A 14,330-nucleotide genomic window follows, 5' to 3' on the forward strand; every position below is an offset into this window, starting at 1 on the left:
AAGTCTTTTAAATATAAAAATTCCACACACATTAAATTCCAAAGTATATTTTGCGGAGGCAGTAACTGGGTAAATTATTTATTTATCAATAAAATGAACGTGTTATAATCACTTAGGTGTTACACAAACATTAACATCAGCAAGGATGAGAAGAAAACATTTTCATAAATCTAATTCAATAACAGATTCTGAGTAGTTTTTTTTTATTGGCCTTTAAAATTCTATTTTCTTATGAATTTATGGGGAAAAGATATATTAAAATAATCTATTTGTGGTTTTATGAACCAATATCAGGCTCGAAAAAGAAAATCAATTCGATATTGATTATTCGATTTTTTAAACCCAGCCCTAATCACCACCGTGAAAACTGAACAATATACACACACAGAACTTAGCTACTTTAACATTAAGTATAAGTCATGGGCATCATGAATTTCAAGAAAATAAATAAGTACACAAGTAAACAAATTATAAATACCTCGTTGGCTGCGTGCTATATAATAGGGAATAAATTGTCCTTTACAAACGGTAGTGACAAAATAGCGAGCATCGTACGTGTGTTACTACACAAATCAACACATTACATTCTAGAACATAAAAACATGGACTCGAATCCATCTCCAACTTCTATTACAGAGATGCCGGCCTTAAAATATGGGACTTCATCCACAGTTTTTTTGTTTTTTGTTTTTCACCATCATTATGTAATTGACAATAGGTGATTAAAGTACACAGACTGAATTGTTTTTACTTGCCAGATTGGTGAAGGCGGTAGCGGGACACTTTTATCCTTCCGACAGCGAGCTACAATAAGCTCCAAGGATGGATCCAGGAGATATTCACTCACTGCTTTTTAGGTCCTCAGGTATTAAACCACATTAAATTTGTGAAGACAATGTGAGTTTTTTCCCCAAAATGTTAAGGAAGTGGTCAAGTTTATCACCATGGTGATTTCACTGTTTCGTCTCAACATGCTGCCATCAATAATGGACAGGTGAAAGAAACAACAGTTAGCATTACTATATTATTATATTCAAAGTTTGTTTATACATATGTAGAGTTCAAGATCTTCCGGCTCGGCATAGCTGAGCTCTTAAAATCAACAGTCTGGGCTCCAAAATCAGTTCTTAAGAGGGGTTGTTCTGCCTATGAACTAAACCGCAACAATTTTATTTTATTTTTTCTAGTTTGACTACCAGATGTTCATCCCCAACGGTTCCTTACGATTGCGCAAGCCATCTCCCACCGCCAAAGGGCAGTCGAACATGAAAACCGCCGTTTTCGAGCCGCTCCGGTCACGACGGCAAGCCTTCTATTTGTGCTCACACTGAACTACTAAGTCTATTATATATGTTTGCACACAAATTAAATTTTAAGTGTTACTTGGCGTAAAAAGTTTTGAGAAGCACTGCATGTTGAAAATAAATCAATAATGTATTGCGGACTGGTGTGTTTCCAAATGACACCAGTAGAGAGCGCTACTGTTCGGTGCCTCTTGCTCGATTTAGCTCCTTTTTACTTCCGTCAACACGCCTCGTGTTCTAAATATATGTTGTTTATTTTAGGAGGTGCAGGCGTAACCACGACTACGTTTTAAATGAGAACATTACCATGTCGAGCATGTTGTTCCGATTCGGCGTCATCGTCACTGCGGACTCGCCGCACGTCGAGCTCTTTATTTTGGGCTCGCGCGAGGAAATGGGCCAGTGGGATCCGAGCAAAGCGGTTCGGATGACAGCGTGTCGGAGCTCGGTGTCGACCCGGGAACCGTGTCTGTGGCTCGGCGACGTGCGGCTGCGGGAGCCCTTTAAGGACACCCTGTGGTTCAAGTTCATCCGGAGAACGGACGGCAATGATGTTTGGGAAGGTACACGACATGCAAATAAACTTAAGTGCACACCGCAGTTGTATAATATGCACAACGTTTTAAATGTTATTTTTTAAACAACAAAACGGCCCTATAAGCTATTTTTATTTTTTTGCACTTGACATGTAAAGCCACTTTTGACCACACGATGGCAGCATAGTTTTGAGACTGAATTGAGTCTTGCTGTCATTGTGTTCTCTACCTTTCTGTCAATGAATGGAACAGCAAACGGTCAAGTGCAGTGTTTCCCAAACGGATTGAGCATTGTGATGAAGAGGAATGTTAAAATACAATTCTGATGGAACCTGGAGATGTAGTGAAACATTGAACAGGTCAAAGTTCACCTATAAAGGTTAACCTGTTAATGTGACATGTACTGGTATTTTGATTTTTTTTTGTGGCTAGCAATATGTTTAGGCCAGTACACATAGATATAAAATATTCTAGGTTATTTTTAAACAAAAATAAATCCATATTATTCTTAACATCTATAAAAGTGTCACGAACTTTAAAAAAAAAAAAGTCCTACAATTATATTTCATTGTCCGTAGGCAACGGGCCCCACCACGACAGAACATGCACCTATGACGAGCAGAACGTGGTGGGCGGCGTCTACTGCCACCCGATCGGCCACTGGATCGAAGAGACGGGCCACACGGACGAGATGAAACACACCACCAAATTCTACTTTAGCGTGGCTGGTCAGAATGCCATGCACTTCTCCAGGTAATACAATAAATGCCACCGTAGCGTCCATCAAGCAAATTCAACTTGACAGCTTTTTTGCTGTGACACGACGGCAAGATAGACACAGCAGGTCCAAGTGCTAAATCCTGATTTCATGTCTATGGTGAATCTCAGCTCCCCTCAATTCACAGTAGTTGCTCGGCGCCAAGTGAAAACTTAAGATGCAAATTCTTCGGTTATTGTTTGGAGACTTCCAACACATTAACAAACTAAACAGAGCAAGTTCTACAGTTTTACTCCTCTTAGCCGCTCACTGGAGAAATCCTCGCGAGTCTATTGAAACCGTTTTCGTCAAAAAGCTTTTGGTTACTAGGCAACCTGAGCACCCGTCGAATAATTTATCCGGTGAATATCCCCAGTAAAGCCACAAAATGTTGTCCTGTATTGATGAATATATAACATAAACGAGTCCCCGGTAGGATTTCATGGCCCTTGAATGATGTCAGGCAAGTAATGATTTTTATGTTTTTAATGTTAAGCTAATTGCTTCTGGCTTTATCTGCAGCGTACTAATGTGAGGCCAGTTGCAATCAAATCAACAAGCTGCACTGAGGAAAGTCATCTTGGACATTTAATCTTTTTTATTTTTTATTTTTTTACAGCTGGTTGAACTGGACAATTTTGTCGTAGTACAAATCTGTCATCGCAAACACTTCATCTGTAGTACTTTTATGGCAGCGAGGATGTTTTTTTTTTTTAAACTCCGAACAAAAAGCCTCAGTTGCACTCTTCAGCCTCTTATGACCTTTCAATTTGAACCTTGGTCTTTTCAATTTTCTTGTAATAGTTTGCTGTCAGAAATGTAACGCAAGATTGTCCACTGGTGATTCTAACCTCTTCCGTCCTTAAACGACCCAAAATGTGTCACAACAAACCTTGCTCTTGTCTCTATGGGTCACAAATAAAGTCAACCGAAATAAAGTTTGGTGTATGGCTGTAACAAGTTTTACGGTAAAAATGCTGATGTCATCAAGGGTCAGCTGTGAAGATGAATTTGAAATCTGATTGGTTAAATCATAGCCCATTGCTAATTAAGTTACAAGGGCCAGCTTTGTTGATTCTGAAGGCCCAGGGGCAGATTAAACTCACATGGCAACAGAGGCTGAAATCTGATTATACAAAAAAATCGAACATCTCCATATAGAAATTGGATGCAATCCACCAGAAAAACTCAGGGAATCAATTAATACAATTCAATCGGACAAATATGAACATTTAAGTTGACCACTACAGGAAATGTTCAGTGCTGGTCACAAAGAACGTAATGAAATTGTTGTTGCAGGTTCAGGCCGCAGGCCGCGTGCATCTTAGCACAGTAACTTGGAAGAAAACGCAGACCAGGATGATGCTAGTCGCTGTTAATTTGCACCCGAGGACTTTGCAAGGCTTATGTCAAGGACCCGTGTGTTCTGAGTCAAGAGGGGAGCTTCGCACCCTTGTAGCTCCACCAATTATAGCTTTTTAAATGACTTGCTCAGACCTCGCGTTCGGCTAAGCCCCATGGATCATACACAACACTCACCCCTGCAGTCGCTCAACAGTTTGCGTTCCAGCTGGAATTTCATCCTTTATGCTAATATTTTACGGAACAGGTGGCCGCAGGGTTGTGCAGTCATTATTAATTTTTAAATTAGGATTTATTACAGTTTAAATGAATGAAAGGGATTCTGACTTTCTGTCATGTCTACTCTATCTTCAATTACTGTTGATTACCCAATCATATTTACATACTAGACATTTGCAATTTCTGGGGAAATTGCGTGTGAATGCAGAATAAAAAATATGGAGGCATGTGGAATGATATTAAATGATGTGGAATGTTTGTTTTTTGGGTGGGTGTTAGAAATTTAGGGTCACGTGGGGGGAGCGGGGGCTGTGGGCCGGTGGGGTGCCTGGTGGGCCTGCAGTGCGTTGGTTTGGGGGCGCGAGCCGTGTAGGGGTGGGGGGCGCTCCTGCTCCTGGGTTTGCTCTCCGGCCGGTGGCCCCTGCGGGGCTCGGGGGTTGTTCCTTGGCGCTGCCGTGGCCTGGGGGGCCCTGAGGTGTTGCGCTTGCTCTGTCCTGGCGGGGGTCGACGGCTCCCCTCTTTGGTGGAGATTTTCATGCATGCCAGATCCACCACACCAGCATCGATCGAAACTCAGACACAATCTGCTTCTTCCTCTGGTCGTTGAATCGGTGGAGGCTGGTGTCTGTGGATCTCACTCGGCTTCGTCTGTCCTTCCTTCCTTCCCTCAGTCTCCCCTTTGGTCTCTTGAGGTCTCCCTGATTTGTTGGAATTGAGATGTTTCTGGGGTTGGTGAAAGACTGTGGCCCGGTGGATGGTGGGTGGTGTCTGGTCGGTGCTGGATTTCACTTTCCTTTCTTTTCTTTGGTCCTTCCTCGGGCCTCACGACTCTGGCTGGATTCTGAAGTGTTCGGTTTAGGTGAACGGTATGGGATTTTTTAATAGGTTTTAGGTGAACTAATGCATACACACTCACACGCACGCACATGCACATACACACCCACATACAAAATAAAAATGTATTTAAAAAAAAAAGAGAGAAAGAAATTTAGGGTCACCAAGGTGAATTTGGACTTGCCTGTATAGTGTAAACTGGAAAACCGCATAAAAAATGATCACTTCAAAATCTGCTATATAATGCGGCATGAACGATAAATCTCGATCTAGCGGGCGTTCTCTGTATTCTTGGAGAGTCAAGTTTCAAACTCATTCACTGCATCCCTGCTTGTCGTTCCCAGGGTGCTTCCAAGGCATTGGCTGGGCAGCTGTCCTCGACTGCTGGAACATGTGACTATCAAGATGAAGCACGACCTTGGCATCAGCGCAGTAATGAACTTCCAGACAGAGGGGGATGTGATGAACAACTCCCACGGCTGCAGACAGAACCTTGGCGAAGCGATGACGCCAGACACCATGATGCATTTGTACAACCACTGTGGCCTCGTGTACGTGTGGATCCCCACGCCCGATATGAGCACTGAGGGTAAGTGGAGTGCTTGAGGCACATTAATCCGCCGTCCATGGCGGTCTGGAACATAACCATCGGGATATGTAGAAATACCCTATTTAAATGCATTCTACCAGAACTGCCCCCCCCTCCTCCCTATTTTCAATATGGTCCATCAATAAGCATGCTGAACGATGAACATTATGAAATGAACATAACATAATGAAATTAACAGCTGTCTCTTTCTGTGGGTGTAAAAAGCAGAATTATAGTAGCCGCTTATTGCTCACAAGGGTCGTGGGGGTGCTGGAGCCCATCCCATCCCAGCTGGCTTCGGGCAATTCGACAAAAACTGTGCTGAAATTCAGAACTTCCTGTTTTGTTCTTTCAAATTTACAGTTTCAAATAAAATAAGTATAAATCTGTGAAATAGTGGGACCTCCAACCTGGAGCCAGTGATTGAGGGGGTAGGTACTATACTCGCAGATATGGACACAAGTTGGAAGCTTGTGAGAACTGTTTGTGGAAGACCTTTGGGATGATTTGGTCAATTTGCCCTAACTTTCTGGGTATAAAACAATCACCCAAAATTGGGTTGTTTTGTACAAAACAGCCCAAAATAACCCAATTTCATGGGTTTTAGTGCAAAACAACACAGACAGTTGGGTCAAATTGACCCAAATAATGGATTCCCCCCAAATTGGGTTATTTTTAACCTAACTCTGAAAACAGTTGGATCAGAAATAACTCAATTACGGTCAATGAATGGACCAAATCCATTACTTGGGTAAATTTCTCCAAAGTTTTGTATGTTTGTTGTTTGATTTGTCTTTTTCTACAAAACGGCCCAATTCTATTTATTAGTTATTTTTTGTTTGAACAAAACAACCCAATTTTTGGGGTTAATACAAAATAAGTCATTTTGTATTAATACAAAACCCATTTTATATGACTATTTTTGTGAGGTTGTCTTGTGCAAAGCAACTCAGAAAATGGATCAAATTGACCCAAGTAGTGCATCTGTCCATTTTTGACCCAAATTGGGCTATTTTTAGAGTGCAGGATTTAAAAAATGTCGACCCTCGACCCACCGCATAACAAACTGCACCTTGACTTAGAAACCAATTCAAAAGTACGTCACAATTTAGAAGAGCAATAATGTCATTACTTGATTTCCCCAAAGGACTTACAGGATCTTCCTGTTCTCTGGTGTAGGTCGCATCCGGATGCTTCCCCATGCTGTATTCCTGCTTCACGGTCTCCTGGAGAACGGTCACACCGTGTACGTCCACTGCAACGCCGGCGTTGGCCGTTCGACGGCTGCCGTGTGCGGTCTGCTCATGTACGTTCTGGGCTGGAGCCTGAGGAAGGTGCAGTACGTGGTGACTGCCAGGAGGCCTGTTGTGTACATCGACGAAGAAGCTTTAGTGCGGGCCCAGGAAGACTTCATTCGCAAGTTTGGCCGACTGCGATCATCCATATCTGAAACATGAAGATGGAAATCTTCAATTACATGTTCGAACGTCACATCATACACCATCCCTACATTGTTAGAGTGCCTCATTGTCAGCCACGAGTGCGCGCACGTCCTATAGAGAAGGCGGAAGAGCAAGGAGAAAAAAAAGGCACGTGACCGTGTGTACACGGGGGCTTCGTGCTAGCATGGCCAATTTAGAGTGCCTCATTGTTGCGGTGTGGAAAAGCCCTGTGTCAACCAGGTGAGATATATAATAAATCAGATATTTTCATGAGTTACGTGTCAGCATCAGAAATCTTCTGGATTCAGGAATTCCATGGAGGACCCATTTGACTTGACATTTTGAGAAAGCCAGTCTTCCGTTGACATCAATAACAGCAATGGCAGGAAAAGCTGCACTTTTGCAAATGCACCATTTTCAATTATCCCTGTTTTCTGTTTATGTCCACCCTTTCCCCAAAAATCACCCTTTGCCAAGCACAACAAAGTATCCAAAAAGTACTTCCCTAAGAGATTGAGAAAAGAGTTTTGGCCCAGATTGCTCACTGAGCTTGATAACATTTCATTGTTACGCTATTCAGTCCCGTCTCCTCCAAAAGCAACATCCCTGCCAAAGAATTTGAATGCACACAGCCCTTACTGGAATATTCTTTGTGTTTCATTCTGAACTTTTTCTCGTCGCTCATATTGAGGCTTCCTTTAAGATGCTTCTCATGACTTTTTCATGCATGCATACAGAAGGCGGCAAATGGGTGAGCGGTTTGAGTCATGCATGTGAGCAGGATGGAACGGGCTAAAAATACTGACATACATGAACCGCATGTAAATAAATGAGTAACTGCTATTGTGTGCCGATGAGTCACCGCGTGTGTGGCTGCTTCAAGGGAGATTGTGTTTCAATGTAACGACACGTTTCTAAGTTATGGATTGGAGCTTTTTGTCTTCCTGTTTTATTTTGAACTAATTAGATAGATTAATGGCAGCGTAGATTTACTATAACAATAGATAGATAGAAATCTAAGAAGTGTAAAGAATAGAGTGACCGAGCTTGGGCATTTAAAGACACACCAAATGATGAATTCGATTCAACGAGTCTTCCAAAGTCATAATGCAATTATTAATTGAGGTATTCATCAAAACGATCCTTGCAAGGCTGTAGGGCACCAACCGCAGATATATTAAAAATAATTGAAGCCATTAGAAGATACACTTCACTTTAACCAGGGTTCTGAGACAACACCTGTGTTCCCCCCCACACACACACTACCATACCCCTCTCGAATTGAAATCAGGTAAAAGGGTCATTTCATAGTTATGATTAAGCTGGTTCATCATTTAAAGAAAATTAAAAAATCAAACGCGGCTCTGCCTCGAGCGCCAATATTTGCCCACCCCTGGACCAGTTTGTCTAAAGTTGCCCTACTTCTGAGGACAAAGGGTGTACTAGAACAAGGACCTTAAACTGGATAGCCAGGATAGCTAATAAACCACCGCTAATGCTAATGCTAATACCTTTACCTTGTGCACTATGAACAGTATTTATTTAAGGATCATTAAAAGCTTCTCTGACCCTGTGCCGTGAACTTTAGGCAGCCATACATCTTTCATGTGTTTAAGTCTAAATCTGGGCGCACTCATTCATCACCGAGCAGAAGAACTTTTTTTTGTTTCTTTACCAGCTCAGTTGTTCGTCAAGTCACACAATATGCACGTGCACACGTCGTGATTTATATTCATCACAGCTGCTTGAAGCAGCCCCGCTTTCTTTCGTCTCTCAGTGCAAGTCATATCATTTGCTCGGTTCAGGCAAGCTTAAGAAAAGAATCCTGCATTGACTCTTGACATTGCTCCAAGGCAGGAAGACAGACAGACACCCTCACATGAACCCACCTAAGAGGTGGAATTTATCCCTGCAATTTTATATCATCTCAGGCTATACTCGGCAACATGAAGAGAAATTGGATACGAATAAAATGGTGGCATGTGATTGCCTAGAAAAGTTTCGAGAATGTATTAAGAAATCATCCAAAAGTCTGATTATTATTATTATTTACTTGCAAGCAAGCGCGGGTTTGAGAATTGGCATCTCACTTCACATTGAGCAGCAGTTTGACAGATAGTGAACAATTTCTCCCCAAAGCAGGCTTCAATCTGTTGAATGCCACCCCCACTGGAGGTTTACTGTCAAACTTAACACAAAACAAAGTTACATGTTGTGTTTCGAAAACAACCAAACAGCTTTGCCTTAAGAATGCCCCTATTGTCTTAATGCTAACATATAATGGTTGTCGCTGTATTATAACTCTTTAAGCCAGTGTTTCTTCAACTTGTTCTATTCTATTCTTATATTTTAGTAGATCTGGTGTACTGTATAATCATTGTTGAACACAATATTCTGTGAGTCCTGAAAATGGCAAAATGCTCCAAAATGGCTGTCAGTGAATAGTAACTCTTTTAAATGAAATTTTCAAAAAAATTAAAATTAAAAAAAGGTAAAGAAAATAGGCCAAAGAGAGTACATTGTCCGGCAGCAGACATCTGTTAACCGACTTCGCCGGCCAGTTGAACCTGAATGCATTATTTTGCGTTTATAGTCATTGTAAAGGCAATTTGCGGCAGTGCCTGGATGTTATTCAATTACATGCAGCCTTTGTCTCAGGGCACTGTAATAATGACCACACTAATGTATGCAGCCGCTCTGTGTCTTTTGCAGACTGTGCAGAATATGAAAAGTGTTTACTGCTGCGCATTAACGCATCCTAATCATTCCCTTATCATTGGCTTTTGACTTTACTCTGAGTGGTCCTTTTTTATGTGTGTGTGTTATTATTTTTTTTTTGTTATCATGAACACACGCTTGCCTTTCCATTATGCATTTCATTTTCACGGATGCAATATGCCAGTGCCACAAATTTAACTTTAATATATATTATTTTGACATTCAAACCGCAGTCTTACGAGGCAATTTATTACGTAGTAAAAAGGGGAAAAAAATGCTGGGTTGTTTTCCTAACTCACTCACTTGGGAATTGTTATTTAGCAGACTGGGTCACTTCTACCCACGGCTACTTTGACCCAGCAGATTGGCTTGGAAATTCAATTATGGCAGATTGAAGAGCTGAAATTAGTATTATTTTTAACCACAGCTATACTGATACCCCGGTAACTCAGTTCTTAGTAGCTTTTACTCATCAGAATGAGTCGTTTTCACCCCTTGTTGGATCAAAATCTTGATCCTCAACCCATGCACTGGGTATAAATAATAATGGGTTTAACTTTTAACCCAACGGTTTTTAAGAGTGTATGGTGTATTTTAGATTTAGTGGGGGGGGGGGGGGGGGGTGTCATGCAAATGCGATATATTTGTGAACGCTTTTAAATTGAAGCTCAGACTCAACATTGTCATCACATCTTCATCATTTCAAAACTATTGCGTTCCCTGTTGCAATACTTCAGCACCTTACTACTTTTTGACATGTTCTCACTGGTTTAAATTTCACTTATCTCAGATCGTTTAGCCGACATGGATAAAACATTTTACAGATTGAGCTATTGGCCAAAAATAGATCTAATAAACTCTTGCCGGATGACAAGAACATTTGTACTAAAAATTCACGTTTAAGGGATTGGGTGGTTGCGTGGCTGGATGGAAAGATAAAAAAAACCTTTGTCTGGTGATTGCCGCTGAAGGACGGTGCCTTTGAATGTTATGAATGTGACAAAGATTGTCACATAAAGAGTGTTTTTTCGTTGTGTGTGAGAGGTACTGTATGAGATGGGGGGGTGGTTTAACGTGTGAAAGATATTTTGAGTTTTTGTGTGATTTTGAGGCAAATGCTACTTTGGCCTGCAGCATCTATGTGGCGATGTAAGCAACAAATATTTGAACACAAACAGCAGAGCAACACATGGAAACAGAAAATATAACAATACTCACAAGCATATATTATTTATCCTCTGCGAAAAACAACTAATATTACTCGGGCTTACTGAAGACTTCTCTTCATGTTTTCAAGTCTTTAAGTTAATACTAATATATATATATATATATATTAGTGATGCACCGAATATTCAGCCACCGCAAATTGCTATTTTTGCCATTTTCGGCATTTGGTCGGAAAAAAATTAAAGCCGAAAGAATATGGCCGAAATAGGATGTTGTGGTGACGCAAGCAAAAAAAAAAAACGCTGCAAGCAAGCGTCCGTTTGAATTAAACAGCGAACGCGGGGGTGAGTGTCCGCCTTTTCTTCTCGCTGGCTTTTCACTGTGTGAGTTTGCACCGCAGCAGCTTCCGGGGTTAATGCGCACACCGGGGGAGAGGGGTGTCGCTTGGTTTACAACATTTAAGTGGGTCGAAAAAAGACAGAACTGCCGTGTACTGCAGTACAGGTGAGCCACTTTTTCTCCAGCAGCGCCTTCCTTTTTTTTTTTTTAAGAGCCCCCTGAACACTTCCACTTTTTCACCGGCATCCCGGTAGCCGTGCTAAATACTTTAGCTAATGCTAGCACTATTGCTATTGATGAGTTATTAACATTGTTTTTTAGTTTTAAATTATATTTTAGCCGTTTTAGATTTAGTTAATTCAGTATGGCTGTATGAATAGACCTATATTTTTATCTGTGTTACTTTCATGAGAAAGAGCAACGGGTCTGTCTATTCATTCGTAATCTAAAGGGAGGTCCCGGGAATTCTGCTATGTCGGAAGGGAGTCAGGCTTATTATTATTGTATTTTTTCTAATCTGATTTATACCCATGGGAACGGATTCTCTTGTATTCATTCAGTTGTAACCAGGTGTGTTGTGGGCTGACCTTTTTATGAACCCTCTTTGTGAATAAATAACGATGTGGGCTGGAGAGAAAGCATCACATTTGAACGGAGCACTGCTTGGGTGACTTCATTTGTGCGACCAGAGGCTTCTGGTAATTAATACCTTTGCAAAGGAACTTCTTCAACAGAATCTCACCATTCAGTTAATTGAACACGCAAAGAGTACAATACTTAATATTGTCTACTCTAACAAATGGTGACCGCCGACGCTGAATTATAACGAATGGTCTCCTCCGTTGAACCAAACGGATGGTGTTATTCTGACGTGGAACAAGCTGCGGCGTTCAAGGACGGGCGGAACTTCTAGGCCTAAATAAATAAAGTATGGTAAGTGGAGACTGTTATCCACGTAGAAGAGGTTGTGTCTGTCTGGTCCGCTGCAGCTGGTTTTTTCGTCTTCCAAATTGTCTAAATTTTAAAATGAGATCTGTGTGAATAAGTTATAGTTTGATGTTGTTAGAGAGTTGATAATTCCGACGATATTGAACTAAACACGTCGTGGAGTGGTGCATTTGAAGGTGACGTGATGCAGACTCGAAGTGATGAAGCTTTTTTTGTACAGGAAGAAATAGCGGTTAATTTTTTGATTTGTTTTGTTTTTCGTCAACGCTATGAAGAATCCTTAGACCATAATATATATTGAATAAAAGGGTTTGCCGGATGACGTAACAAGTCTTTCTTGTTTACTAAGGATCGCGAAGATTATGGTACGCGCTTCTGTTTTTTTAAGCAGTTTTGGCCGATTTGGGGACGAGTATCATATTTGTTCATGGCTCATATTGAAAAAGTCCTATCACGTAATATGTCTTTTATTTGAAAAAGCGCCTGTTTGAAATTGAACAGAAAGGGGTCCAGGTTGATTACAGCGATGATTGGATTTTGTATCACTGTATTTGCAATCGAGAGATTACGTGTAACTTTTGTTTTATTTTGTAGGCGCTTCTACAATATGTAGTTTTGAGGTCAGGATTCCCGTTTGAATTCCTTTTGTTCCACGGTTGAGTTCGATGGTACGTGACAATTTCTTTAAAAAATAAGCGCCTTGCAAAAATTTTGCAATAAAGGGAGAACAGTTTAGCTCAGCGGGATTGGGTAACCGCTGTGTATAAACGAGAGGTCACATAATTCTTATGTCTGTCTGTGTGTGGCCATATGTGTTAACATATTGAACTATTAATACTAAAAGTGAGACGTCACTGTATTAAAACCGAATGTATACATCAAAAACTACAAACAAAATGGAGGCGATTTCGACCCGGATACAGAATGGTTTGTCCTGAATGCGCTTCCGGTTCAGGGAAAAATAAAAGCGTCGATGAACAATGAAAAAACGAACTGTGGATCGATTGTATAAAAAGCTTTCGCTGGACAAAATGGTATGTCAGACTTTTGTATTTTCTTTGTTGGTAATGAAAAAAGGCTGAATTTGATGCTAAAATGACTCCAGTATTTTTGGAGCTGTTTACGGGTGGTTTGTTTGAAGTTAACCCGTTTATTGAAATTACCGTACGAAGCTACGGTTTAAATGCTATAAGATTTGTAGACAACGAATTGAAGGAATAACACCGTTTATTATTTTATAATGACTGAAGAGTGTGTGCGTATGCATTTGAGTGTGTGATCTAGCTTCTAAAAAGGTGGGGGCTATTTTTGTCATTGTGAGTGATAAATGTGATTTTGTTTGTTTTTCATCGATATTTTTAACTAAGTTTGGTGTTGTTTTTGTGTGAGATGAGACTGTTGTGATAGTGGCGTTTGTTTTATTAATGGGAATGGGATAAAATAGGTTTTGCGATTTATAATGTTAAGACCCCCCCCCCCCCCCCCCCCCGTTTCTAAGTTAGAATAAAAAAAGGTGGGGGCTGGGCTGTGCGCTGTGAGCATAATGTGTCCTCGTAATGGGACTCTTTTTTTGTCAAAATGGTAAGAGAGGAATGATAAACAATATAAAATAAGTAATAGTATTTGAAAGATATTGTTGAGTTTTTGAAAAAAGAATATTAAATTAGTGTTTTATTTTTATTTTTTATTTTTTTTTAGTGACTGAGCTAATAAATCTTTACACTTTAATGATTGATGACGATGGTTAATTTGTTAACTTTCCCTTTTCGGGACAAATGAATAAAGAGTAATGATAAAATAATGGCATTTTGTTTGAGAGTTGATATAATTATGCCTACATCTTTATAGCTGTGGCTGGAAGTAAGATAGTTGAATAAGGAGTTATGAATGTTTTTGGAATTGACATGTTGATAATGATTTTTAATATTTGTTTTTTTTTCTGAGTGTGTCATTTCAGAAACTGATGTTTGAGTTCCAAGGCAGATGAGGGTTTGATGGCCTTCACTGATGCGCCCCAGCTGCTGATACGTTGTATGGCTAGTAGCTATTTGAAGGGGTATTGAAAAAAAAAAGAAAAAAGAAATGAATAAAGAGGCTGTGTTTTTTACGAAACAT

At 40.4% G+C, this 14,330-nt stretch overlaps 2 protein-coding genes across 2 annotated transcripts in view; one reads left to right on the forward strand and one right to left on the reverse strand.

Moving 5' to 3' along the window:
* Positions 1–14,330, reverse strand: part of grm1a (glutamate receptor, metabotropic 1a) — a 95,570-nt gene that overhangs the window by 53,943 nt on the left and 27,297 nt on the right. The window contains exon 2 of the mRNA XM_086061758.1: positions 6,756–7,047. The gene's annotated coding sequence lies outside the window, so the exon portion shown is untranslated. The remainder of the gene's footprint in view (positions 1–6,755; positions 7,048–14,330) is intronic.
* Positions 1,467–7,891, forward strand: epm2a (EPM2A glucan phosphatase, laforin). Its single transcript, XM_086061765.1, has 4 exons — positions 1,467–1,867; positions 2,419–2,593; positions 5,357–5,601; positions 6,781–7,891. Exons 1-4 carry the CDS (start codon positions 1,612–1,614, stop codon positions 7,056–7,058), a joined length of 954 nt encoding a protein of 317 aa, XP_085917891.1. The 5' UTR covers positions 1,467–1,611; the 3' UTR covers positions 7,059–7,891.

Source organism: Leptonotus elevatus, chromosome 18, assembly GCF_054856555.1.
Source record: "Leptonotus elevatus isolate MCC_2025b chromosome 18, RoL_Lele_1.0, whole genome shotgun sequence".
NCBI classification, from domain to species: domain Eukaryota; kingdom Metazoa; phylum Chordata; class Actinopteri; order Syngnathiformes; family Syngnathidae; genus Leptonotus; species Leptonotus elevatus.